This window comes from Vitis vinifera, chromosome 14, assembly GCF_030704535.1.
Source record: "Vitis vinifera cultivar Pinot Noir 40024 chromosome 14, ASM3070453v1".
In the NCBI taxonomy this organism is placed as follows: Eukaryota; Viridiplantae; Streptophyta; class Magnoliopsida; order Vitales; family Vitaceae; genus Vitis; species Vitis vinifera.
The window spans coordinates 3,073,943-3,098,236 of NC_081818.1; the positions used below are offsets into that span (position 1 = coordinate 3,073,943).

Here is a 24,294-nt window from a genome sequence, read left to right on the forward strand (position 1 = left end):
ATTTACATATTTATTTCCTAATTTGCAATTGTCCATTACAATATCTGAAAGTTATGTGATATAATATGAGAAACACCCTCAGGGTGTAGATGGATGTTTTTAAAGATTTTAATACAAGAGTTGAGATGTTCAATTTATTTGAGAAAGTGGACAATATAAAAAACAAATAAACACGCGTGAGACAAAAGAGTTTTATGTGAAAAACCTTCATACAATGTGCCAAGATAAAAAATAAAAATTAAAAATTAAAAAACCATCTTAAGACATTTTAACTTAATTTTAAAATTTTCGACCCAACTATACCTTGTTTAAAAACTAGCTTATTTTAACTTTAATCTTTTCAAGCTTACCTGTGACAGTACGCTTAATTAAACGACAGCCTCAAATCTTCAATAAAGAGTAAGTCATTGTCTAAAAAACCCTATACTAGAACGAAAATAAATAAAATTATAATGACCAATATCCAACAATGAAGATATTGTTCCCTTTAAACCCAAATGGGTCCTCATAACTTAAAAATGCGCTTATAGGGTTAAAAGAAGCCTATCTAATATGGGACATCACAATCACTCTTTCATATAAACATAACATCTTCGTTATATATTATGGGATTGTAAGGTCAAATAGACATATATCTCCCATGGGGTCAAACAAACCCCCACATCGAAGTCAATGATCGGTTCTGATACCATTTGTAATGACTCATACCTGACTATATAAATATTATCCATTTTAGGCTCAAAGGAACTCTTATGACTTTAAAATGCATCTACAAGGTTAAGAGGAGTTTATACTTATATATCATCATGAATTTTCTCACTTATCTAATGTGGGACATCACAATCATACCCCCTATACAGACACAACGAGGACGTTGTGTCTGCATGAGAGAATATTTGTGATATCTCATATCGAATAAGAGAGAAAGTTTCTAATGCTATATAAGTATGAACTTTTTTAACCTTATAGACACGTTTTAAAGTTGTAGGAGCCCTTTTGGTCTTAGAGCAGACAATATTTACATAGTTATGTGCAAGTCATTACAAATGGTATCAGAGTCAATCCTCGACTTTAGTGTGGGGGTTTGTTTGATCCCATGAGGGGTGTTTGTTTGTTTGGCTCCATAATCTCGTGGGACACAATGAAGACATTATGTCGACATGAGGGGATGATTGTAATGCCCAACATCGGATAGAAGAGGAAGTTCATAATACTATATATGTATAGACTCTTTTTAATCTTGTCTATGCGTTTGAAAGTTGTGAGCCTCATTGGTTCTAAAGCGAACAATATCTACATGGTTGGGTGCAATCACACAAACACTAATGCATCAGATCACATCAAAACTTCTTAGTTAAATGTGCTTATCGTGATGTCTCATATCGGATAGGGGAGAAAGTTTTTATTGTTATATATGTATGGACTCTTCTCAACCTTGTAAATGTGTTTTAAAGTCATGATGACCCCTTTAGACCTAAAACATATAATATTTATAAAGTTAGGTATAAGTTGTTACAAATCAATATGAAGGTTTGTTTGATGTATTTGTGATATTCCACATTAAATAAGAGGAAAAGTTCCTAACATTATACAAGTATAGACTCTTTTTAACCTTGTACATACGTTTTAAAGGCATGAAGACCCCTTCAGACCTAAAATTAACAATATTTACATGATTGAGTGTAAGTTGTTACAAAAATTGCAAACAATGGTGCTAACAATATATATTGTGAATCCAAATCAAACAAGTTTAAGTTTTTAGTAAAGTTGATAGTTTATTTAAAAGTGGTGCCAAAAGCCCAAAAAGACAATGAAATTAATCCTTACTCATCCTTCAAAACGACGTCGTCCTCCTTTAAAACGCATCGTTTTAAGTCTGGCGTTTGGAGCCCACTCTGTGTGGGGATGAAGCAGCAGAGCCAGAGAGAGGGAGATGATGGGGTGTTTGGTTCTCTACAATTCAACCCTTCCGATCAATACCGTTTCAAAATCGGTTACCAATCTTAACGGCTTCAATTTTCCTGCCACCTTCAAGACTTCGTTATCGTTTTCTTCAAGTTCAACGTCTCGATTTACAGTGAATTGTAGAGACAGAACTGGAGAAGAACCGAAACTCTCTGATTCTTCGGCTTACGCTGTCCTTGGGGTCGACCCCAGTTGCTCAGCTCCCGAGCTTAAGGCCGCTTTCAGAGCCAAAGTATGAAAAAAAATTCAAGAATTGTTTGATTTATTTTGTTTGGCTCCCGGGAAAATGGAAGAAAAGAAAATAAAATTTTGAATTTTATGCATGTTTTTTTTTGCCTTCTAGGCCAAACGGTGGTATTCCACTTTTGGGTTGGGGTTTGTTCTTTTGTTTTTTTTCCCATTCTTTCATTGGGTTCCGAACGGTGAATATTATGTGATTCGAAGTTTAGTTTATTTTCTTTTCCTGCATTTTCTCAGATACCAAACAGAGAATTGATACCTTTTGTGAGCAAATGAAAAATCAACTAAGCAAAGGAGAAGTAATAGGCACAACAGAGTGATGTTTCTGGGATAAAGTAATAAAGAATCTGCAGTTTCCACTATAAATTCTTTTCTTTTCCTACATTTTCTCAAGAATCAAACAAGAAATTAATGTTTCTCTGGCATTAAAATTCGAACATGAAAGAAATGGGGATTGACGCCTTTTTTGGTTTTTAGTACAGGTCAAGCAGTTTCACCCCGATGTAAATAAAGAAGGGGGAGATTCAGACAAGATGATTCGCCTTGTAATTCAAGCATACGAGGTACAATCATATATAAAACTAGAACAATTTATTTCGTTCGATTTCTTTAGTAAAGATTCAAAGGAAGACACAGGACCACCATGGAGTGATTCATTCTTCTTTGTTTGGTTTCAAGGAAAAAAAACCTGAAAACCTAATAGTTGTAATAGGCTTGATTCAGTTGTCATATTAGTTTTTTCTATTGAGCTCACATGTATAATGTTTGTACTTCTATAACTAGTCGCCATTGATAGAAATTGTTGACTCTAGCGGTTTAATATTGTATGCAGCTGTTATCCTGTTGCAGCCGATCAGAGATCATTGAGAGGTAAACTGAGTGTTCAAGTTCTTGGAATCTAGTAATGGAATGTTTCTGTTGTTTCTTAGCCATATGGTATTGCCATTTCTGTTCTATCTTGCTTCATCCAAAACTTTTGTTATTTTCAAGTTTCTAATGGACATATCGGGTTATTGAAAAATTCAGAAGCCACTCACAATAATTTGTATTCATTCCGTGATTGCATGCTCCAAAATCTATTTGCAGATTTCGATAAATTATTCACAAATGAACCTCTGAATTATTCTGGGAAGGAAGCTCCATCTTCTGTCCTTTTTACATGTAATGCCCTTCTGCAGTTTTGTACTCATTATCTTCCAACCTTTGAATAATTCCTTGAACTGGAGTTTTCCCAGATCCTGAATTTGTAATGTTAATCTCTGATGTCAACTGTGCTACTCCTGAATCATTTGAAGGAACTTAGTATGTTTTTAGTTCGTTATTTACGTATCAGTTAAGTTATATATTTATGATCCCCACCATTCTTTGAAAATTTTTTGTTCTTAGTGTCGTTCTTAATGTTGGACATGTATATTTGTAGGGAATGTTTAGATCCATTTGATGAGCCGGAATGCGAGGCATTTGATCTCTTTGTTAATGAAGTTCTTTGTGTTGGCAAAGGTATGGTGGCTTCACTCTAACTTCTACCTTAAACCCTGAACTGTTGATGAGCTAGTAGTTCAATGAATTTTGAAAGCATCGGATAGTAGAACTTAGGTATTGAGCTTTCTTCATCTTGCCTGGTCTACTAAGAAACAAAAACCCTGAACTGTTGGTGATACACTCCCTTTCAGGAGTTGTGTGGCTGCAATAGCTAGAAATTGTCTTGCAAGTCCAAAACCCCTCAATTACAGAAAATCATTGCCTGCAGTTCTACATAAAGAGTGAGCATATAGCTTTGTATATCTCATATCGTTATTGAATTCCAGGGATGAAAATAATATTTGTGACAAGCAACAGGGATCTCTGTTCTTGCCCTCTGTTGTGAAGAGGACTCCCTTAAGTAACATCGTGTTGATTGAACCCTTGGATTGTTCTGTTGTCATGTACCTGAAGTTCATGAGTTATCCTCATTCAAATTTCTGAGAAGCCTGCAAAAGCATAAATTTGTACATGGATCTCTTCTCACCAACCTTCCAAAATATCTGCAGGCTGTCCGTATTCGTGTGTAAATAAAGCACCTCATGCCTTCACATTTGTTTCTTCAACCGGAACCGCACGAGCAACTTCTCAAGGTCAGCCTAATCTCTATTAAACTCCTGGCCTATCAAACTACAATGAAGAGGATTTTAAAGCCACTATGAACTCTAATCAGGACATGGTGAAGATTACCAAGTTCAGCTTGCAGTTGGCCAGTGCCCAAGAAGCTGTATTCATTATGTTACACCTTCACAGAGAATCGTTCTGGAGGAGCTTCTGGACAGGTAGACACATCTCATCCTTTCTGAAAATCCATGTTAAAAAAGTATAGAGATTTATACTAATCTAGAGCAACCAGTAAATTAAAACAATGGAGCTTGTCTACATTCCTTAGACTCATGTGAGAGCTTGTCTACTTATGTTAATCCCAGTCCAGTTAACGGATAATCTGGGATCAGCTTATATGTTAAGAGCTTTATCATTAACTTCTGTGTTTATGGTTCATTTTGATTTGCAGCATCTTGGACACACCTTATGATACTTCAGCTGAGGCAGACTTGCTTTATTCGCTTATCGTTAAAGCCAGGTTTGAGAACAACCGGTATCAGAAGCCGAAGAATCAACCAAAGGGCTCAACCCAACACGTAGATTGGTTTTGATATTTGGATTTCCAGGCTTCATCCCAGAGGCAAAGCATAACCAGCCACTATGCTGATACTGCAACATATGCTAATGCTCCTTGTCATGTAATGAGATGAAATTCAAGTAACAGAAATGCTCTATTGAGTTGCCCAGTGTGTGCCTTAACTTTAATCCATGGAGATTAGTATATAGGTACTGGAGAGTAAGCCTTGCGGGTAATATCGGATTCTGGTGTTTGTATGATCAATAAAGAAAATATTACACTCCATTTGACCATTCTTGATCCGGATCATTGGAAGGCAAACAATGAGTTTGGTAACTGTTTTTTAAAACAGTTTTCTATTCTCACAAAAAAAAAAAAAAAAAAAAAACATATTTGATAATAAAAAAGTTATTGTTTCTAGAGAACATTTTTTTACTTGTTTTCACTTATTTTAGAAAATAATTATATAAATATGTAAAATAATTAAAAATAAAGTACTGGATATAAAAATTATTTTTTAAATATATTTAAAAATATTAAATACAAGTTAAAAACATTTCAGTTGTTAAATAGATTTTTTTTTTTCTACAAAATATCATAGAATAGTTTTAAAAAATGTTTTCAAAAACTATTTCTTAGAACCGTTTTAAAAAAACAGCTACCAAACAATAGCTTGTGAATGTTTGATACTTGAAAAATTTGAGAAAAAGAAAATACATAGAAAAAATGCACGAAAAAAAAAACTCTTATAAAATCATCTTAAAAGAACAATAATTTAAAAAATGGTTAAAAAAATTAAAAGAATTAATATATTTTTATTATCTTAAATTTTAAAAAATTTAAAAGTAATTTTTAATATCACAAAGTGCATTTTTTTTAAAGTTGAATATATTTTATATAGAAATTATTATTATTTATAGTATATTTTTTATTTTTCCTTTAAATTCTAATATTATAAGATAAGGTGGAGAGGTTGTTTAATGAGATCAACCCGAAGCGTCGGGTCGGATGAAGCAAATCGGGTCAAGTTTCACCCGTTGAAACGTATGATCCAGAAATCAGGATCCGCCCGTTGATTTTCTCATATAAGATGCCCTCACAGCAGCCGAACCGTACCCTAATAACCGATTCGGTCATTTCTGTCTTGCGTTACCACTCACTCTTTTCGTCGGAATCCGAATCGATCTCAACGTTTCTTCTTCCTATTAGGGTTTTTCTTCTTCCGTGTTAGAAGGCTCGATATTAGGGTTTCTCCTTCTTCGCTAGGGTTTCGGTTTGTTGACGCCCTTGAGTTGAAGAAGAGAAGGTTTTTTTTAGATTAATTTAGGTAATCACAATGATTCTTTTTCTCTCAATTAATTTCCGTTCTTGGTTTTATACGGGGGAAACGCGGGGCAGAAATTTGTTTGGTCCTGTCATTGTTTTGGGGTGCTCTTTGTTTAATATGTTTGGTTGCTGAGCAGATGGTGGCATTAAGGGTTTGAATTTTGGAGTTTTGTGGTTTGGGACCCGAGAAAATTAGAGCCTCTCATGAGGCTCAACTGAATTGGTATAAGTCAATAGTTGGGTTTTAAATTTCCTGGAACCCCCACGAGGGAGTGGTGCTGGTTTTTCAGCTAGGTTTTTTATTTTCTTGGAAAAATATGGGATTGACACTGGTTCTTGAGTCGGGGTTTGCATTTTATTGGAAAAATATGATAGATTGGCTCTGATTTTAGGTAGAATCTTGCGGTTTCTTGCAACCCTACAAGAATAGAGTAGATTTTTGAGTTGGGTTTTGGATTTTCTCCAAACCCTGGAAGATGGTGGCACTGATTCTGTTTTTGACATTATTTACAAGTTTTGTTTGCAAATAATCTTGAAAGTTTATTCACTGAAATTTCTGGTTTTGAGATTAATGTGGAGTCATTAATCATGACTGTTGGAAACTGTATCTCTCAGTTTTTATGGTGGATGATTTCTTTGAACTTCTTGTTGCTTGTTATCGTTATTGTTTTCAGTGACAGTTGAATACTGTTAATTCCATTTTCTTTCTTGTACCTTTTAATGTTGCTGTTTACACTATTCTAATTACTAATGTAAAATCTTTTCCATGTTTGTGTCCTTCAATATGCAGGGTCATCCATTTATTCTTGACTTAAGGAGATCTTGAACAAAAAAAACTTTGTCCAAATCGGAAAACAGAGATGGAAGACTGGGGTAACATGCCTTTGCTATATAAAGTTTTGATTATCTTTGTGATAATCATAATTTCTTTAGCATAAGCATATTGCTGAATTTTATATTTTAATGACAAGCAACTACTTGAAGTTGTTAGATATTTTGACATGTCAAAAATGATTGTTTGTGACAAATATGATTCAGATGAAATGTTTTTTCTTTTTATTTTTCTTTTTTTGATAGGCTAATCTTTAGTATTATGCAAGTCCAAGATTTTGAAATACACAGAGATTGACATATTTGATTCATATCCTTTTCTAGGAAAAGGCTGTCAATTTCCTGAAACTAAATAAGTCCATTAGATTGGCTCAACTTGGTAACTACTAGCAAGAGGCAGTCGGGGCCATGGGGGTGGTGGTGGTTTGGTAAATGAAAAGTTTCTGATGTAAAGTTAGGTTTTGATATCATTTCAATTACCACCATTTCCTTTGAAAATAATTGTTGTATTGAGGGCCAGATCTGCTTTGGTCATATGTTATAACTATTAACTCCATAGGCAAAGTAATTATTTCCAAGTGGTGATGTTTGCATAGAGGTAGGTAGTTTAGGCTACATTAGAGCACAAGATAAGGTCGGTGGTCTTTTCTGGAATCAGAAGAAAAATATTAAGATAATCTTTCTAATTAAAAGATTACAACCTTTTAAGCTTTGCAGTGAGTTTGTTCTTTACTTTGTGTTGTATTCAATTTATAAAGTCTAATGCTATTGTTTCAGAGGATGAGCCAATTACACCTCTTGGAAAAAAAGAGGAACCTAAGAATAAGTGGGATGATGAAGATTTGGATGACGATAATGTGAAGGAGTCATGGGAGGATGAAGATGAGCCTGCTCCGGTATTATTAAATTCTATTTATGTTCTTCAATTAGATATTGTGGCTGAAGTCTGTTTTCATCTGTTCCTTTAATCATATTTATGATAAGCTTTGACTAGATATATATATACACTCTGCAAACATCCTGTATACCTTGGTGTATAGCATCCTTGTTTGTTATTCACAAAATTTACCCTTTTAAATCACTAGCCATATGTTGTTTTACACATCAACTGGCGAATGAGACTATATTTTTCAGTGATATGCCCTTTGGAATGTGTATTAGCTAATAAATCGGGCAAAATGGTTGTGTTTATTCATCTACTGAATTTGAGTGCTTGAACGTTTTGTTGAATTATAATTATGTCATTGTCGTCGTATCTTTCAAACAAACCACACAATCATTTTCGACCATATACTCTGCCACCTGTGGTCCTGTGTCTCACTTCTATCTGAATGAGTTTGGGATTTAGACAATTAAGAATGAGAATAGAAAACCCCAGTTGTGTGTGGAGCTGTTTCAGATTTGGATTTTTGTTATTTGTTTGATTTTATCCTCTTGTTGAAAGTTTTTGGATGCATGTAGTCAGTTTAAATTACATATGGGCGGTTTCAGGATAGTTTGAGTTGGATGTGGGATGAGGCCAGGTTTAATATGTTCAATTAGGGTTGGGAACATGGATTAGAGAATTCTATATTGCAGTTCTGGTGTTTGGCCTCTTTTTTCACTCATGATGGAGTAACATCCTTGTTAATTATGGTTCTCTAAAGTCGATTTTAATTCATGTGATGTGATCAGGCACCTGTAATACAACCTCCTGCTGAAAAGCCTCCCAAGAAACCTGTGGAAAAAGCTACTGAGAAGAAAGGAAAAGCTGTTGAAGCAGTAACAGAAGTCACACTAGATCCTGTAGCAGAGAAAATTAGACAGCAGAGGTATGAATTTGATGCATTCATTTCTTCTTGTATACAGCTAGTTTTTACAACTTGTGGTTTTACATTTATATCACTTGATGCTTTAGGTGCACATGAGTACTTGTACATGGAAAGCTGCTGCATTGCATATACATCATATGGTTGTTCCATATTTTGATAGATAACAATTTAGCAGAAAAAAACCATGAGTATGGTGGTCCATACTCATGCAAGCATACAATGCTATGAGCTTAGACACAACCACTTGCCCCAAGTGGGTACATGCAGGTTTATCTCATGTCAATTAAAATGTTTAAAAGCTGGACTTGGCTGTTCTACCCTAGGGTCAGTTGAATGCGAGACCTGTACAGTTGAATGTGAAAACTGAAAGAGCATTATCACTTGGAGGGTATACTGACCATTATGTCCTCCCAAAGGGGAAAAAAAATTGGGGGTTTGTTGCAATGTATTTATGTCAGATTAAGAATTTGAAATTCAGCCCCGATGCAAAGATCATCAGATTCTTAGTATTCAATAGACTATGTATAGGAACTCTATCCACTCATACATTAACAATATTTACATAACATGGATTTGCTTTGATGGTATTTGCACCCTAAGAGGTAGCTAAAGATGTTACTTTTGCACTTCTGGTTGTACTGTTTTAGCCTTATAGTTAGGCTATGCAAGGGCTTCAGATGAGTCTTGGTCCTAAAGCGTTCCCTCAGCTAGCCTATTTTTTTTTTTGATAAATAAGCACAGAATATATTAAGGGGCAAAAAGCCACAAAGCATACATGGAGTATACATAGCAGCTTGAAAAAAAAAAACGTAAAAAACACCTCACCAGCCCTTAAGTGGCCGCTAGCCACTCCAAAAAGCCTAAGAGCAAAGAGGACTCCCCTTCAATATACACCCTAGTCCAACTCCACAAATTACATACAAAAGAATTTTTGAGTTTCTGTATAGTTAAAGAACCCCCCCTAAAAGCTAATCTATTCATTTCCTTCCATACCATCCAAAAAATACACAACGGAATGGAATTCCAAATCTTTTTCCTTTTTTTCCCCACAAAAAGGCCCCTCCAACTAATTAACACCTCTTTGACTGTCTCTGGGAATATCCACTGAACCCCGAACAAGGCAAGGACGATCTCCCAGAGGACCCTGGCCATTATACAGTGTAAAAGAATGTGATTTACATTTTCCTCTTCACAACCACACAAAAAACAGCAATTAGGGAGCTGCCACCCCCGTTTTTGAAGTCTATCCAAGGTGAGAATCTTCCCCCATGTGGCCTCCCAAGCAAAAAAAGCAACTTTGGTTGGGACCTTATCCACCCAAATGCACTTATTCGAGAAGGCAAAGGCGTTGGGAGCAACCAGCAGAAAATAAGCGTCCCTAACCCCAAAAGTGCCATGACCCCCTCCTTTCCATAACACTGAGTCCTCCTCTGAAGATATTCTGAAGCCTCTCAGCATATTAAGCAAATCTCCTATCAAGTCCAGCTCCCAATCATTAAAATCTCTAGAAAATTTGAGATTCCAACCTCCTTGACCAAGGCTTGAGTCCCACACTTCATTGACCGTTGCATTCCTATGGACCGCCAAGGCGAATAATTGGGGGAAGTTTTGGGACAGCGTCGCATTGCCACACCAATGATCAGTCTAGAACTTAACTCTAGTCCCATTAGCCACCTTAAACTCTATGTTATTCCAACACCAATTTGCCTCATTCAGAATCTCCTTCCAAACCCCCACTCCAAACGTCCCGCGAGCTTCATTAGTCCTCCACCCAAAGCCCTCTTGGCCATACTTCACCCCAATCACCTTTTTCCAAAGATTTTCCTTTTCAAAGGCAAATCTCCATATCCATTTACCCAGCAAGACCTTGTTCAAGAGATCAATCTTCCGTATGCCTAGACCAACCTTCTCCTTTTGAGTACACACTACCTCCCAATTGATCAAGTGGATTTTCCTTTCCAAGCTTCCTCCTTCCCAAAGAAAGTCTCGTTGTAATTTTTCAAGCCTTTTTGCAACAATCTTGGGCATTCGAAAGAGGGATAATTGGTAAATAGGCATGCTAGCCAGTGTGCTCTTAATGAGGGTGATTCTCCCGCCCTTAGAAATATATTGTCTTTTCCACAGGGCTAATCTTCTCCTCATTCTCTCTTCCACCCCATCCCACATAGACATAGCCTTGTGATGGGCTCCAAGGGGCAGCCCCAAGTAAACATTGGGCAGAGACCCCATTCTACACCCTAGCTCCACTGCCATTTTCTCAATCTCTTCTACCTCCCCAACAGGAATTAATTCGCTTTTAGCTAGGTTTATTCTTAGGCCGGAGGCTGCCTCAAACCAATCCAAAATCCAGCTTAAAAAGGTAAGATGCTCTTTCCTTGCTTCGTAGAAAATGATTGTATCGTCAGCAAAAAGTAAATGGGAGACATTCGTCTCCATCCTCCCTCTCCCCCGAAGTCTACAGCCTGAAATGAAGCCCCCATCAGCAGCCCTTCTTATTAGAGTACTTAGCACTTCCATACCCAAGACAAAAAGGTAAGGAGAAAGAGGATCTCTTTGACGCAACCCCTTGGTGTTCGAGAAGAAACTTGCTGACACCCCATTGATCAGGACATAAAATTTGGCGTTGAAATACACCACCAAATCCACTCCATCCACCGAGACCCAAAGCCCATCTTATGCAAAACCTTCATGAGAAAATTCCAATTGATGCTATCATAGGCTTTTTCAATGTCCAATTTACAAATCAGCTCTTTCTCTTTACGTTTATGTCAGAAGTCAATCACCTCATTAGCGATAGGCGAAACATCCAAAATCTGTCTGCCCCTTACAAAGACATTTTGATCCACATAAACCACCTTTCCTAAAACCTTCTTCAGCCTATTCGCCAGCACCTTGGCTAAAAGCTTGTACAGTCCCCCTAAAAGGCTGATGGGTCGAAAATCCCCAAGGTCCAAAACTTTTGGCAAAGGATCTTTGATCATAAAACTCCTTAAACAAATCCACAATCTCCTCCTTCACAAAGTCCCAGCAAGCTTGTCAAAAAGCGACTGTGAACCTATCCGGGCCTGGAGCTTTATCACCATTCATTTCCATCAAGGCAGAGTGGATTTTTTCCTCAGTGAAAGGCAGCTCCAAAACTTCAGCTTCACGGAAATTTAGATGTTGAAGGTGTAGCCCCTCAATGTCAACTCTCTAGCTTGGCTATTCTGAGAGCAATTGTTGATAAGCATTCACAATCCCCTCCCTCACCCCCTGATCCTCAGTCATCCACACCTCGTTAATCTTAATTTTATTCAGGGAATTATTTCTTCAATTGGCATTTGCCATCCATTGAAAGAAGCCTGTATTCCTATCCCCTTCCTTTAGCCGCAACTCCCTTGACAATTGTCTCCAATGGGTTTCTTCCAGTAAAACCCACTTTTTATAGGTTTCCTTAGCTTCTTTTTTCAGCTCTGTTTCTCCTTCTGAAAGGCTCCTTTCACTTCCCACCCCATGCTAGTACTCAACTTGTTGTAGAGTTGAGTTTTTATTAACTTCCAGCCTTCCAAACACGTCCCTATTCCAAACTTTGATTTTTTGCTTCATCTCCTTCAACTTAGTGGCCAGTCTAAAACTGGCCCTCCCTCTCACCCCAGACCCCTGCCATCATCCTCGAAGAAGGTCCTTAAAACCATCAACTTTAAGCCACATGTTTTCAAACCTAAACGGGGAGGGGCCCCGCCTTAACCCACCACCCTTCAGCAAGATGGGAAAGTGGTCTGAAGTGGGTTTAGGCTGCCTACTTTGGACAACCCCACTAAATTGATCAAGCTAGTTCTGGGTCACTAGGAATCTATCCAGTCTAGCCCAAGACTGATTATTCCTACCCCCACTCCAGGTAAGCACACCCCCTTGTAAAGGAAGATCAAGTAGCTCTAGCTCGTCAACAATCTAGGAAAACCTTCTCATTACACCAGTTAGCCTTCCCTAGCTACTCCTTTCCCTTTGGGAGAGGATGACATTGAAGTCACCCCCTAAACACCAGGGATCATCCCAAATGCCTCTGATCGCCCCTAACTCCTCCCACAAACAATCCCTAACCTCTCTAGAGAAAGGCCCGTACACACCTGTGAAAATCCAAACTAGCCCATCTTCCACATTCCTAAGCCTACAGGAAGTTGAGAAGTGTCCCACCTCCATCTCAAGCACATCCAGGGTCCTTTTATCCCAACAGATTAATATCCCTCCCGCAGAGCCATAAGCATTCAGGGTACCCCAGTCTAGAAATCTACCAGTGCACAAACTCCTCACCACACCCTCTGACATTGCCTGAATTTTCGTCTCCTGAAGACAGAACAAGTCCACCCTCTGACTTCTAATCAGGGCCTTAATCACCTTTCTTTTAAAGCTATCGTTAGCTCCACGCATATTCCAACTCAAAAGCCTTAACTTTATTGGACTTCCATAATTTGACACCCTCTTCCTTGCATACCACATTTCTACTTCCCCCCCCCCCCCCCCCCCTCATAGGTAATGGAGCACTCTAGTCTTTTTAATTCCCTTTCGAATTTGGATTTCTCTAGAAGAGTTTTGCTATGAACTCTCTCCCTTCTCTTTCTGATTTTAACCAAAAAATCCAAAATTTCTTTCTCCAATCCCTCTGTCGGAAACCCCAAGAATTTACTGAACCTAACTAGATTGCTTTCCTTCCAACTGACCTCCTCCCAACCTTTTACTTCTTGTGGCATAGTTTGAACTAAGCACAACTCCTCTCTACTTTCTTTATTGCTGCCATTGTTAACCTCCATCAACTCCCAACGAGTAATGGTCTCATCCTCTGTAGCCCCCGGAGCATTGACCAAGCGAAGCGGGGTTTCCCCCTAGACTTTCTCCCAACCAGCCCCAGAAAAGTCGTAATACTCCCCCATTGGAGTCTGATCAGAAAAAAAGAAGGGAGAAAAAGAGAACCTAGAAGCCAACATTCCATTAAAAGCGTTCCCATACCTCAATGCTTCCTCAATTAGTGCAAGGTCAGTCTTCGATCTCTCCTCAGAATGGTGCTCTTCCTCAATTTGCTTCCGCAGGCCATCCTTCACCCGAAAAATAGAGATTCCAGGGTTTGGACCCCTCAATGAGTTTGGGCCAGACAAAACCAAGGGGCGGGCCACACCAACTTGGGCTGGGGCGGGCCTCTGCAAACATCGACCCAGGGGCCACAAAGGACTCCTTTGCCTTGGCCCACCCAGGGTCCTTCACAGTTGTCAGCCCAAAAATAAGCAACCCAGCCTCAATTGAGGTAGACGAAACTGGATCTGGCCCAGAGGGCCCAGAAACCAGATTAGTACACCGTGGGTCCTTTGCTGGGCCTAGCTTAGAGGGCCCACCCAAAAGCTGCAGTCCTCCATGGGGCCTATCTGACAACCCGTCAAGGCTTCGAAGACGATCCAAAGGGCGCCCCGACCCGCTTGTCTGCCCCCGCATCCCATCGGCAGACTACAACTGGGCCTCGAGCCTTTTGAGTTATGAATGTTAACTTGATTACTGAGCTTGACCTTCATAAAAGGTTGAGCATTTGACTCCACATGAAGACACTCACCTCCAGATATCTACACCCTCAGCCCAAAAAGGAGTGGGGGCATGGGTAGGATGTAATGGGATAAGGTGTAGGGCTCCTTGTTTGTGTACTGACATTTATCCTTTTCTTCAATCTATAAAAGAGACCTAAAATACGAATCTTCTTGTCATCAATAAGGTGATATTAGAACTCTTTTCTTCTTTCTTCCTGTAGTCCTTTTGGAACTTAGAAACATTCAGTATAAACTTGTGTAGTTGTACATTTATGCATTTTGTCTGGGAAACCACTGGTGTAGAGAATCTGGTGCATAGTAAAGAGGTTACTCGCATATGTGAGATTTGGTTGGTAAGTTAGTGACCTGTATGCATATCTTGTGCAGTATTCCATTATGAATGGTGGACAAGGCTTGGGTATATTTTCTCACATTAAAGGAGGTTTGTTTTAGATATTAGATCAATGAAAATGCTCCATACCATTTGAATGATGATGATGTCTTATTCTTTCTACTGCACCAGTATGGAAAATATGTCAAATGTTGTTTAAACTAGTTGATTTGATATTAGATGGTATTACTTGAGGAGTTGTGAGTTGACCATGGGGAACTAGAACGAAATGTGTTGAACTTGTTAGATGATTTTTGACACATGGGTTTATAAAACTCTTTTTCCCTCTTTGAAGAGAGAAAAAGGAAATATTATGAATGGAGAAAGGAGTACAGTGGAGGATGAGTAATCCTTCAGAAATGTTTTGGTTTAATAATGGTAATTTTTTTTTTGGGTCCTGTAACAGGCTTATTGAGGAAGCGGATTATAAATCCACGACAGAATTGTTTGCTAAGAGAGGTGATGAGAAGACTCTTGATAGTTTCATTCCTAAATCTGAAAGTGACTTCGTAGAATATGCGGAGCTCATTTCTCATAAGCTGCGATCGTATGAGGTGTGTTTGATATGTTTGATTATCTGGTGTTTGGTGATACAGCTGGACAGAATTATGACATGGCTATGATTTATGCTTCATAATGCAGAAAAGTTTCCACTATATTGGATTGCTCAAGGCTGTAATGAGACTGTCAATGGCTTCCTTAAAAGCAGCTGATGCAAAAGAAATAGCCTCATCTGTCACAGCAATTGCAAATGAGAAGCTGAAAGCGGAAAAGGAAGCCAATACTGGTAAAAAGAAAATTGGTATGTATCTGTTGATATGCCTCTTCTTATTTGAGTAGAAAGTATTGCTGTCTTGCAAATTTATGTTCTAGAGGTGATTGTTTAATCCCTTTAAAAATAAAATAAAATCAAAACCTCCTTTAAATGCAGAGATAGGTAACAAGATTTATAAATGTTGTAAAAAGCCATCATGGATACCCATAACCTTATTTGTAAATTTGTTTGCCCCAAAACAGAGGTGCAGATTATATCACGTATAAGATTTTTAAAAAAAAGTATAAGCCCCTGTTTATATTATGATACCTCCAACACATGTGATGGCTAATTTTAACCGTTATTTATAATTTTTTGGTTTGGAAAATTCCTTATGTATTGTCAATCATTAGTGTAGAAAATTTATGCATGCACACAAAGCCATCTCACCTATATTTAAGACAGTAAATACTAATTAACACTTTTTATCATCCTGTTTCTATTTTTGTTTATCATCTCATGCTGACTTCTTATGGGAACATCCTCCCTTCCATGCAGGAAGTGGTGTGATTAAGAGGAATCTTTTGTTTCTTGTTGTTTGCCTTTTGTTTCTTTTTTCCTTCTTTTGCTGGGGTCAAAATTAAAGTAAAAAAAATATATATAATTAGTAAATTTTGTCATACCATGATAGTAGTGTGGCACAGTAACAAGGCCACATATCAGAGCCGATCAGTAACAGGTTTTATTATAAAATTTGGACACTTCACATTCTTTAAACTGGACCCAAAACAAAACATGAGGATTTTAGGCCATGTTTGGCAATTGTTTTTGAAAACACTCTCTTCTGTTCTTTAGAACATGAAACAGTTGTATAACTCGCAAAACATGGTTAGCAAAACAGAAAACAGTTTTCTGAGAATTTGTTCTAAAAATGAGTTGTTTTTTAGAACAAATTTTAAGTGTTTTCAGTTGTTTTTTGTAGAATGATCTCAGCAATGAATGAAGACATGAATAATACTTTGTAAACTTCTATATCGTACATAAGCACATAGTACCTTCTTGGAGAATAAGTGGGAAAAACTATTTTTCATATTTGAATTTCCAAACAGAATTTTATTCTTAAAAACAATTAAAATTTGTTTTGAGGAAAAAACAGATTTTATTCTTAAAAACAATTCAAAATTGTTTTTAAGAACTGTTATCAAAAACTGTTTTTGAAGAAGACCTCAAAACATTCCCTTATTTCATAATGTAATGGAAAATTTTGAACAAATTTTATTGATCCGTGAAATTATTTACTTGAGGTAATTTATCTCATGCTTTTACAAAAAGGAAAAAGGCAGCCATTTGATATGCCAATGTGATTAAGGGCATGGACTGGTGGCGAGTGTGATAACCATTGGGAGAGTGAAAAATCAATTTCTAGTTATGACTGGATTACATCAATGGTTTTTGCATTGATATGGACAATTTTGCTATGTATATGTGGATTGTGGAGTGAAGTGAGATACTACATTTTGTTTTCTGATGATAACCATAATCCCTTGGGCAAGGATTAGTTCTAAGCCCAATCTTTTGGAGAAAAAAACTTTTGAACCTCAGTGTTTGACGACTATAATATGGTATATATCAGAAGGGTATTTTATTGTAATTGCCCTTCCCAAAGCACTTTGGCTGAGTAAGGGCCAAATGATCAGTTTGAGAATTGTGGAAGATTCATTTGATCACCATTCCAAAAGTCAAGAGCTGCTTGTAATTTTGCAGCTTATTTCTATGGACGTCTTATCTCGGGAAACAACCTCTTTTGTGCCTGATATATATATATCTGAGCATGACGCATTAACTGTGGCAGATTTCTTACTCGTTTATTGGGACAATTTGTTTAGAATGAGGGCTTATGAATTGCAAACTAACAAGTGACTCTGAATTGCTCTTTTGGTGGTTGTGTCCAGGTGCAAAGAAGAAGCAACTTCATGTTGATAAGCCGGATGACGACGTAGTTGTTAATGCTTATGATGATATCGATGACTATGATTTTATGTGAGGGCTCGGAAATTCTGTATCATCTTGTTTTACCCATTTATCCAAAAAAAGGACCAAAAAAAAAAAAAAAAAAAATCTTGGATCCTGTGTCTTGAACTTTTGAAGAAGAGATACCCAATTGTCTGCGAATTCTCTGCAAATGTTGGAGATGATTTGAGTGTGTGTCAATATTGCGGTTTGTTGAATAAGAGGATGTTTGAGCTGGTCCCATATCCGTATTTTTGTTATATGATTAATGATCACACTCTAGTTTCAGATGCTTCTTCTGTCCACATGTTTGTCCGCACACCAATTATTATGATGCATTGGATCATTCAATATATATGATTTATTGACTTGAGAATTACACTGTCTTCTCCCTTTGTGTTCATTGTTCCCTTTTCTTTTTTCTTTGTTCCTTCTCATTTAAATGCTTGTTATTCGGAGCTGAGGAATCCAAATCATCTTGACATGAATAACCCTTTGTTTTGCTATCAAGAAAACTAACTTATGCATGGGAGGGTCTTTGTATTGTTCACAAAAATCACCTCAAACAATTGGTACTGTGGGAACAAAGGGGTATGGTGAACGTTTACACTGAGCACAATTTCCCTTAATGATGATTGTTCTCTGTGGAAGAAACAAGGAGCAAAGGGATTCAAGCATTCAATCATCCGTAGAGTCTGAAATGATCCTACCATGAGGGTAGCTGAAGTTGAGATTCATTTCACTCTACTTCAACTTTGCTTTAATGAATTGGAATCAAGGCATTGGAATGAGACCAATTGTTGGGTTAGTCACATATGTGAATAGAATATAAAGAGGCAATGGCTTAGTCTCACCCTACAAGGTCCAAGCAAGAGCCTCACACTCATGAGGGTGGAAATTCTCTATTATGTGTTAGGAAAATGCTGTAGTACCATAATGGTACCTATCGAATAAAAGATCCAAACCGTTGAATATGTATGACAAAATTTAGATTACTGAACAAGGTAAGTTTTTGTTAGGAACCGAAAAAGTATAGTTCTATGTTGTAACAAGCCCATTTGTATTACAATGTAAGGGCATATGCTGATAAAAGTATGGCATAACCTCCATATTTCAGCAGAAAAAGGGAAAGGAAAATGAAAGAAAACCAAGACAAAAATAAAGGAAACCAAATCTTGTTGGATTAGAGTTAAAATTGTGATACATACAACCAAAACAGAGAGACAACGAAAGACTACTTTGAAATCACTTTCATGAATCGATTTAGTGAGGAAAAGATACTGGCTGCTTGGCCAAAAAAGGAAGGGCCCTTCTCGGACTTATCTTGTACATCTCCGAATATTATCTGCAAAAGATTCATAAGAAAATCCTTAAATTACATGTAACATTTTAAAACTGGCTTCAATAGCATTTATAAAGCCATTAGCAACCTGATCTTTCTACCATATATGAAGCTTTTAGAGCCTATCTGTTTATAGATTTGTTGTTTCTTTAAAAACCCTTTTCCCCTGATGCCAAGTGAGTCTTTAATACAAAATCAGAGGGAGCGAAAAAGTTGCTACTCTACTGGAAAATTGTGAATTCTCTGTGCATTGATCATATGACTAACCACTTCTTGTGACTCAATCATAGAAATTTGGCAACCACTAACCTCAAGTTCTTCAGCATCAGGACGGCTTATTTGTTCTTTGGCTAGCAGGTAACGGTTTGGCCTGTCCTTATCATCATAGAACACCTTCCATGATCTGGTAAACAATCAGAAATAGAAAATCAGATGGGGGGTTTTTCCAAATGGGCTCAACAACAGCACATAGATTATGGCTGAAGATTTCAGAATCTTGGTCTAACTGTCCAAGCTAGCCCGAGGTGAATGAAGATTGGGCTAGGTCAGAAATACATATTAAAGAAACCCAGCATGAAATCATATTCAGGTTCATTCTTATACATCATGTGAATTATACTCAGATAAAGGCATTCTCATACATAAATGAGATATTGTGACCTTCATTCAGCAGAGTCTAACAGAAATAGCCCTACAAGCCCAGGATATATTGGCAATCCAATAAGACCAGAAAAAACAAAGTGGAGATGGTTCCTTACCCTGGATAACACCTAAAGACAGCACCAGCAGGCAGAGGTCTCATGGAGTAAACCACAGTAAAAGTGCTGCACAACAAATGAGATATGGTTTAGCATTTAACTGTGATCATAGAGATAACAATTCTATAATGAAACTAGCTTAAGATATGCATCAAACAATTTAATACGCTTAAGAAATGCATATTAAAAAAATGTAAACTACCGCTTTAATGTAATATTGAACTTAAAACTATCAAATTCAGGTTGCTTTTTAAATAATTTGACATGCCCATGAAATGAAAAAACAAGGGCAAGAGAAAGATTAAAATGAAGTTGGCCATTGTTGCAAGAAGCACCATAATGATAGTTTATTTGACCTAAGTTATGACAAATGGCAGTAAAGTTTTGGTCTAAATAACCCAACTGATTGAGACAAGAGATTGCTGGATTGAGCTGAGCTTGGATTTAGAAAGGGGAAAAAAGGAAAAGAAACAAGATGCAAACAGATAAAGGATAATAGCATACATAAGAATGAAAAGATTACCTTAAAAAAGAACGCCGTAACTTCCGCACATTGAACCCAACCCCAACATCCTCACTGATCAGACGGGGGTTCCACATGATGAGAGGCCTTGGCTAGCAATAAATCAGCAATAAGAAAATAATAATAACAATAAACCAAAAGCAAATATTAGGAGATAATGATGACCAGATCCTCCACTTTGACCTTTCGTTTTCTTATTATGTATCCTTCTTTAGATAAGCATATGAGACACAATCAGAATTATAGCGTATAAAAGGATACAGTGCAACAAAAGCTCTGTAAGTGTTCTTCTTTTAACTGCTAAGAGCCTAAAAAATATCCAATATTGGGTAGTGCGCTTTCTAAGTAATTCCTAATGGACTAAATTAATGCAGTCAAGATGATAAAAATAAATAAATTAATAATGCTATTCTACAAATGAAAATTAGAGATGGGCGGGATTTCTTTAGAGTTAGACATTAATACATTTCATCACTAAGTTCCAGAAGGCATGAGAGTGCTATCCACTAACAAAAGAAACAAATCTTGAGTATTGTTTCTGATAAGGACTGAGGATAGGTTGATACCGGATCATCCGAAAGATTAGATGCAATTCGCTCTACATATGCCAACATCTGATAGTCAGGAACAACCATGACAACAAGCTCATCTTCAGCCTCTACAGGCTTCCGGTCACTCAAACTGTCAGTGAAATGAGGCAGAAGAATTACATAACAGTAGGCAAGAAAACTTAAACATTAAACACAATCCAAAACATCTTTTACATTTTGCATATCAATATCCTACTATCTTAGAACACATCCACAGACCGGGGCTAACTATGGAATATCATAACCACAATGACCCAGTGGTATGGTTGATTCCACTTTGGTAGGAAATGTACCATACCATACAACCTGACACATTTGAAGAATACTTTCCCAAATTAGATGCTTATAGGAATTTTATTTACCTGGCGAATCCAAATGCAGCATCGCCCCAGCGATACTTTAGAAGTGCGGCAGCACCAGCATCGGGAAATATGGCTTTCACTCTCTAGCAAAAAAGTAAATCATGAAACATAGCAACCAAGGTTGAATAAAGTATAGGTAAAAAATAAAGTCTGTAATGGCATGGCAACAAAGAGAAGTGAAGTTTATTATTCAACAAGAAATTATAGGATCCATGACAATTGATAAAACAATTTAAAAGCTAAGGGTTTGATTGGGAACTGTTTTTAAAAACACTTTTTTGAAAACTTATTCTGAAAATAGGGTGTTTTTTAATAACATATTTTAATTATTTTCAGTTGTTTTCTAAGAGCTATTTTAAAAGATAATCATACAAATATGAAAAATGATTGAGAATAAAGCACTACAGACAAAAATTATGTTTAAGAAATAGTTGAAAACACAGAAAACTGGTTGAGAATATTGTAAATTCCCAACTAGACTTTTGTTATAAAAAGCATCAGAGAACCATTTTAGGAAACTATCCCCAAAAACTGTTTTTTGAGACCTATTCTTGAAAAAGTTCCTAAATAAACCCTAAGACATCTCAGAAAACAAAAGACTTCTAGAGGGCTAGTTGTATGAATATGGAAGCATTGCCAGTTTGCTACCCGGGGGCCTCTCTATTGAAAAACCTCATATTTCAGAATACTAAAAAAATTTAACCTAAAGCAACATTCTAGCTAACCTGACATCCTGTTTCTTCAATTAGCGTATCTATGAAAATCCTCGACAGTTCCCAGAGCTCAGCTTGGGCCCCTTCATCATCAAGAAACTGCAATTGTGGTATCAAGAGTTCAACCTGTAGAAAGGGGGAAAAGAAGGAAGGTTTAAAAGATGCAAATGAATGAAATTAATTCCAGATTGAGACTAAGTCATATCTTACACAGTTCCATCATAACAAGTTTAAATTTAATTTTTCAAGTGTTAGGAAACAAGGTAATGTTAGCCAAACATTTGACAAATACAAGCTGAAAACTCATTTCCCGGTTATCCCATACTCTGAACTTAAACAAGAGCATCTCATTTCAGCACCAATATGCCTTCTGATATCAAAGACATGTTCCAACTATCCCACTCCCTAAGGCTTCTAATACCAGGTCTGCAAAAACAAAAAAGAAAACAGAAGGAAAAAAAAAAGAAGACGTTATATGATAGAACTTGTTTGGGTAGGCCAGATTTGTGAATCACATAGTCTTGCTGTCCTATACCATTTTCTTTCAAATTTACTCAATTAGGCCTCCCAAAGTTGTTTACAATGACACCGAACATGGAAGAATGAAAATTGATTCACTTTCTAACAAAGAGACTGTTTATTTTTTACACATACTATGGCTCTCATTCCTCCTGAAGATACAAACGAGGCACTTGCTTGACCTGATTGCCGGACTGCACCCTCCAAGTCAGAAGGCAAGCAGCTGAAACATAAATGAATCCCGTCAAATGCCTTAGGCTACATAACATGAGGAGAAAGCATCTAAACATAATCTATCTGCCCATCTACCCTATCATACATAAATTATAATTTATGTAATTGACTTGAGGCAATGTTGAAACTAGCGATTATGCATTTAGGAAGCATACTTTCCCTATAAACCATATAAATCTAAAATATTAATAAATTAGTAACTCTATGCACAACCTAAATGTTGAACCAACCTCTGGAATAAACAAATATAATGGCAAATAGAAACACCCATCAAAACATGATAAAACTAAAAAAATTTCCCATTATCCATTCATGGGAATTATGTTGAGATATACTTTGTTCAAAAGTCTAATCCTGCCCAGTTCAATCTTGCTCAAGCACACTCAAGGTAGGCTCAATAGCCCTCTGGTGAGATACCCAGCCAGTCTACCGGCTAGATTGCAAACAAATTGAAACATTTGGTCACGCAAAATAGTGCTTGATTTGTAATAACTATCAAAATTGAAAACCTTGATTCTACTATATGGAGTTGTCCTTGTGGATTTGGCATTTGTGGACCTGAATGCATAGGTATGTAAAGCACAAAAAAAGGGAACCAGACAGCCATTGGGCTCAAACAAATTGCATAGTAAAGATGTTTCACTAACTTTAAATGTTGGGGAAACAACAATTGGATAATTAAATTTCCATTAAAGTGATGAAATATCCAACCAAACACCCTCTCTTCCCTGAGCTTTCACAAATGGGTACCTCTCCTTCCCCTCCAATTCTCAATATCCAGCCTCCATCCCATACACCGACAAACCAATTAGCCTCAATCAATCAAAAGAGTGTAAAAAAATTAATCAAAAAAAAAAAAAAATCACCTGTCATCTTCCTCTACTTCTTCTTGAATTGCTTGCTGCTGTGACTCCAAAGGGGATGAAGATTGAGATGGAGCTGCGGAGAACTGAAGATCATCAGCTTGAGGAGGGTCATCTTGGAATTTCTCAAACTTGGCACGAGTGGTTGGGTGAGAGCGAGTTGTGTGGAGGGAAACAGCACCAGACCCACCAAGGATAGAGGCAGGAAAAGATAAAGAAAAGTGGGTGGGTGAGGTTGAATTGGGGAGTGGCGCTTTGCAGAAGCAGCTAAAGCTTGGAAAGGAAGAAGAAGAAGAAGCCATGATACTGCTGTTGAGCTACCCCCACACCGTTACATTGATTGTTGGGATTGGGTGACTGGGTCTGACCACGTGTCTCCTCTTATTGGAATATTCAATCATATCTTTTATATATATAATTTGAAAAATGAAAAGATGTAAATATAAATACAATTTATTTCCTATTGAAATTCATTTTTAATTAATAAGGGGTGTTTAATAAACTAATAAGTAACTTAATAACTTAATTTAAATTATTAAATAAATTAAATATATTTAATAAAATAAATTAATAATATGATTTAAAATAAAAAATAATTTTAAATAATAAATTAAAATAATTAACTTATTTTAAAACTCATATTTTATTTTATCTTTTTATCTTATTTGTTTTATTTATCTCCAACATATTTTTTACTATTCCACAAACATTTCTTATTCCTCAATTAATTTATAAGAATAAATATATCAATATGATAATTTAGAATAAGTTTTAAGCTAATTTTATCTGATAACTTAAATTAAAAATTAAATGATAATTTTTAAATTAATAATTTAAATATAATTTAACTTAAAATCAATTTAAATTATTTA

General features: G+C 36.7%; 3 protein-coding genes across 3 annotated transcripts; 2 read left to right on the forward strand and 1 right to left on the reverse strand.

Annotated features, from left to right (window-relative positions):
* The first annotated feature begins 1,827 nt into the window (after positions 1 to 1,827).
* Positions 1,828 to 5,142, forward strand: LOC100263014 (chaperone protein dnaJ C76, chloroplastic). The gene is made up of 7 exons (XM_002280759.5): positions 1,828 to 2,197; positions 2,688 to 2,768; positions 3,038 to 3,075; positions 3,626 to 3,705; positions 4,236 to 4,319; positions 4,400 to 4,508; positions 4,742 to 5,142. The coding sequence occupies exons 1-7, from the start codon at positions 1,934 to 1,936 to the stop codon at positions 4,881 to 4,883; spliced, it is 798 nt and encodes a 265-aa protein (XP_002280795.2). The 5' UTR covers positions 1,828 to 1,933; the 3' UTR covers positions 4,884 to 5,142.
* A 795-nt stretch (positions 5,143 to 5,937) lies between these two features.
* Positions 5,938 to 17,897, forward strand: LOC100242541 (uncharacterized). The gene is made up of 7 exons (XM_002284673.5): positions 5,938 to 6,176; positions 6,966 to 7,048; positions 7,784 to 7,902; positions 8,681 to 8,817; positions 15,161 to 15,308; positions 15,397 to 15,556; positions 17,461 to 17,897. Exons 2-7 carry the CDS (start codon positions 7,036 to 7,038, stop codon positions 17,550 to 17,552), a joined length of 669 nt encoding a protein of 222 aa, XP_002284709.1. The 5' UTR covers positions 5,938 to 6,176; positions 6,966 to 7,035; the 3' UTR covers positions 17,553 to 17,897.
* A 780-nt stretch (positions 17,898 to 18,677) lies between these two features.
* LOC100264831 (uncharacterized) lies at positions 18,678 to 23,803 on the reverse strand. Its single transcript, XM_002284676.4, has 9 exons — positions 23,426 to 23,803; positions 22,461 to 22,548; positions 21,819 to 21,932; positions 21,094 to 21,176; positions 20,708 to 20,822; positions 20,142 to 20,233; positions 19,619 to 19,684; positions 19,170 to 19,263; positions 18,678 to 18,863 (listed from the first exon to the last, which is right to left on the reverse strand). Exons 1-9 carry the CDS (start codon positions 23,722 to 23,724, stop codon positions 18,753 to 18,755), a joined length of 1,062 nt encoding a protein of 353 aa, XP_002284712.1. The 5' UTR covers positions 23,725 to 23,803; the 3' UTR covers positions 18,678 to 18,752.
* Positions 23,804 to 24,294: the final 491 nt, after the last annotated feature.

Excerpts from the sequence above, each read along its gene's own strand:
- LOC100263014 (XM_002280759.5), top strand. The coding sequence starts at position 1,934 with ATGATGGGGTGTTTGGTTCTCTACAATTCAACCCTTCCGATCAATACC. Across the intron at positions 2,769-3,037 it reads TTGTAATTCAAGCATACGAG|CTGTTATCCTGTTGCAGCCG; the intron begins GTACAATCATAT and ends TATTGTATGCAG. Across the intron at positions 4,320-4,399 it reads CGCACGAGCAACTTCTCAAG|GACATGGTGAAGATTACCAA; the intron begins GTCAGCCTAATC and ends AACTCTAATCAG.
- LOC100242541 (XM_002284673.5), top strand. Across the intron at positions 7,903-8,680 it reads ATGAAGATGAGCCTGCTCCG|GCACCTGTAATACAACCTCC; the intron begins GTATTATTAAAT and ends TGATGTGATCAG. Across the intron at positions 8,818-15,160 it reads GAGAAAATTAGACAGCAGAG|GCTTATTGAGGAAGCGGATT; the intron begins GTATGAATTTGA and ends GTCCTGTAACAG.
- LOC100264831 (XM_002284676.4), bottom strand. The coding sequence starts at position 23,724 with ATGGCTTCTTCTTCTTCTTCCTTTCCAAGCTTTAGCTGCTTCTGCAAA. Across the intron at positions 21,177-21,818 it reads TTGAAGAAACAGGATGTCAG|AGAGTGAAAGCCATATTTCC; the intron begins GTTAGCTAGAAT and ends CTTTTTTGCTAG. Across the intron at positions 20,823-21,093 it reads GCTGCATTTGGATTCGCCAG|TTTGAGTGACCGGAAGCCTG; the intron begins GTAAATAAAATT and ends TTTCACTGACAG.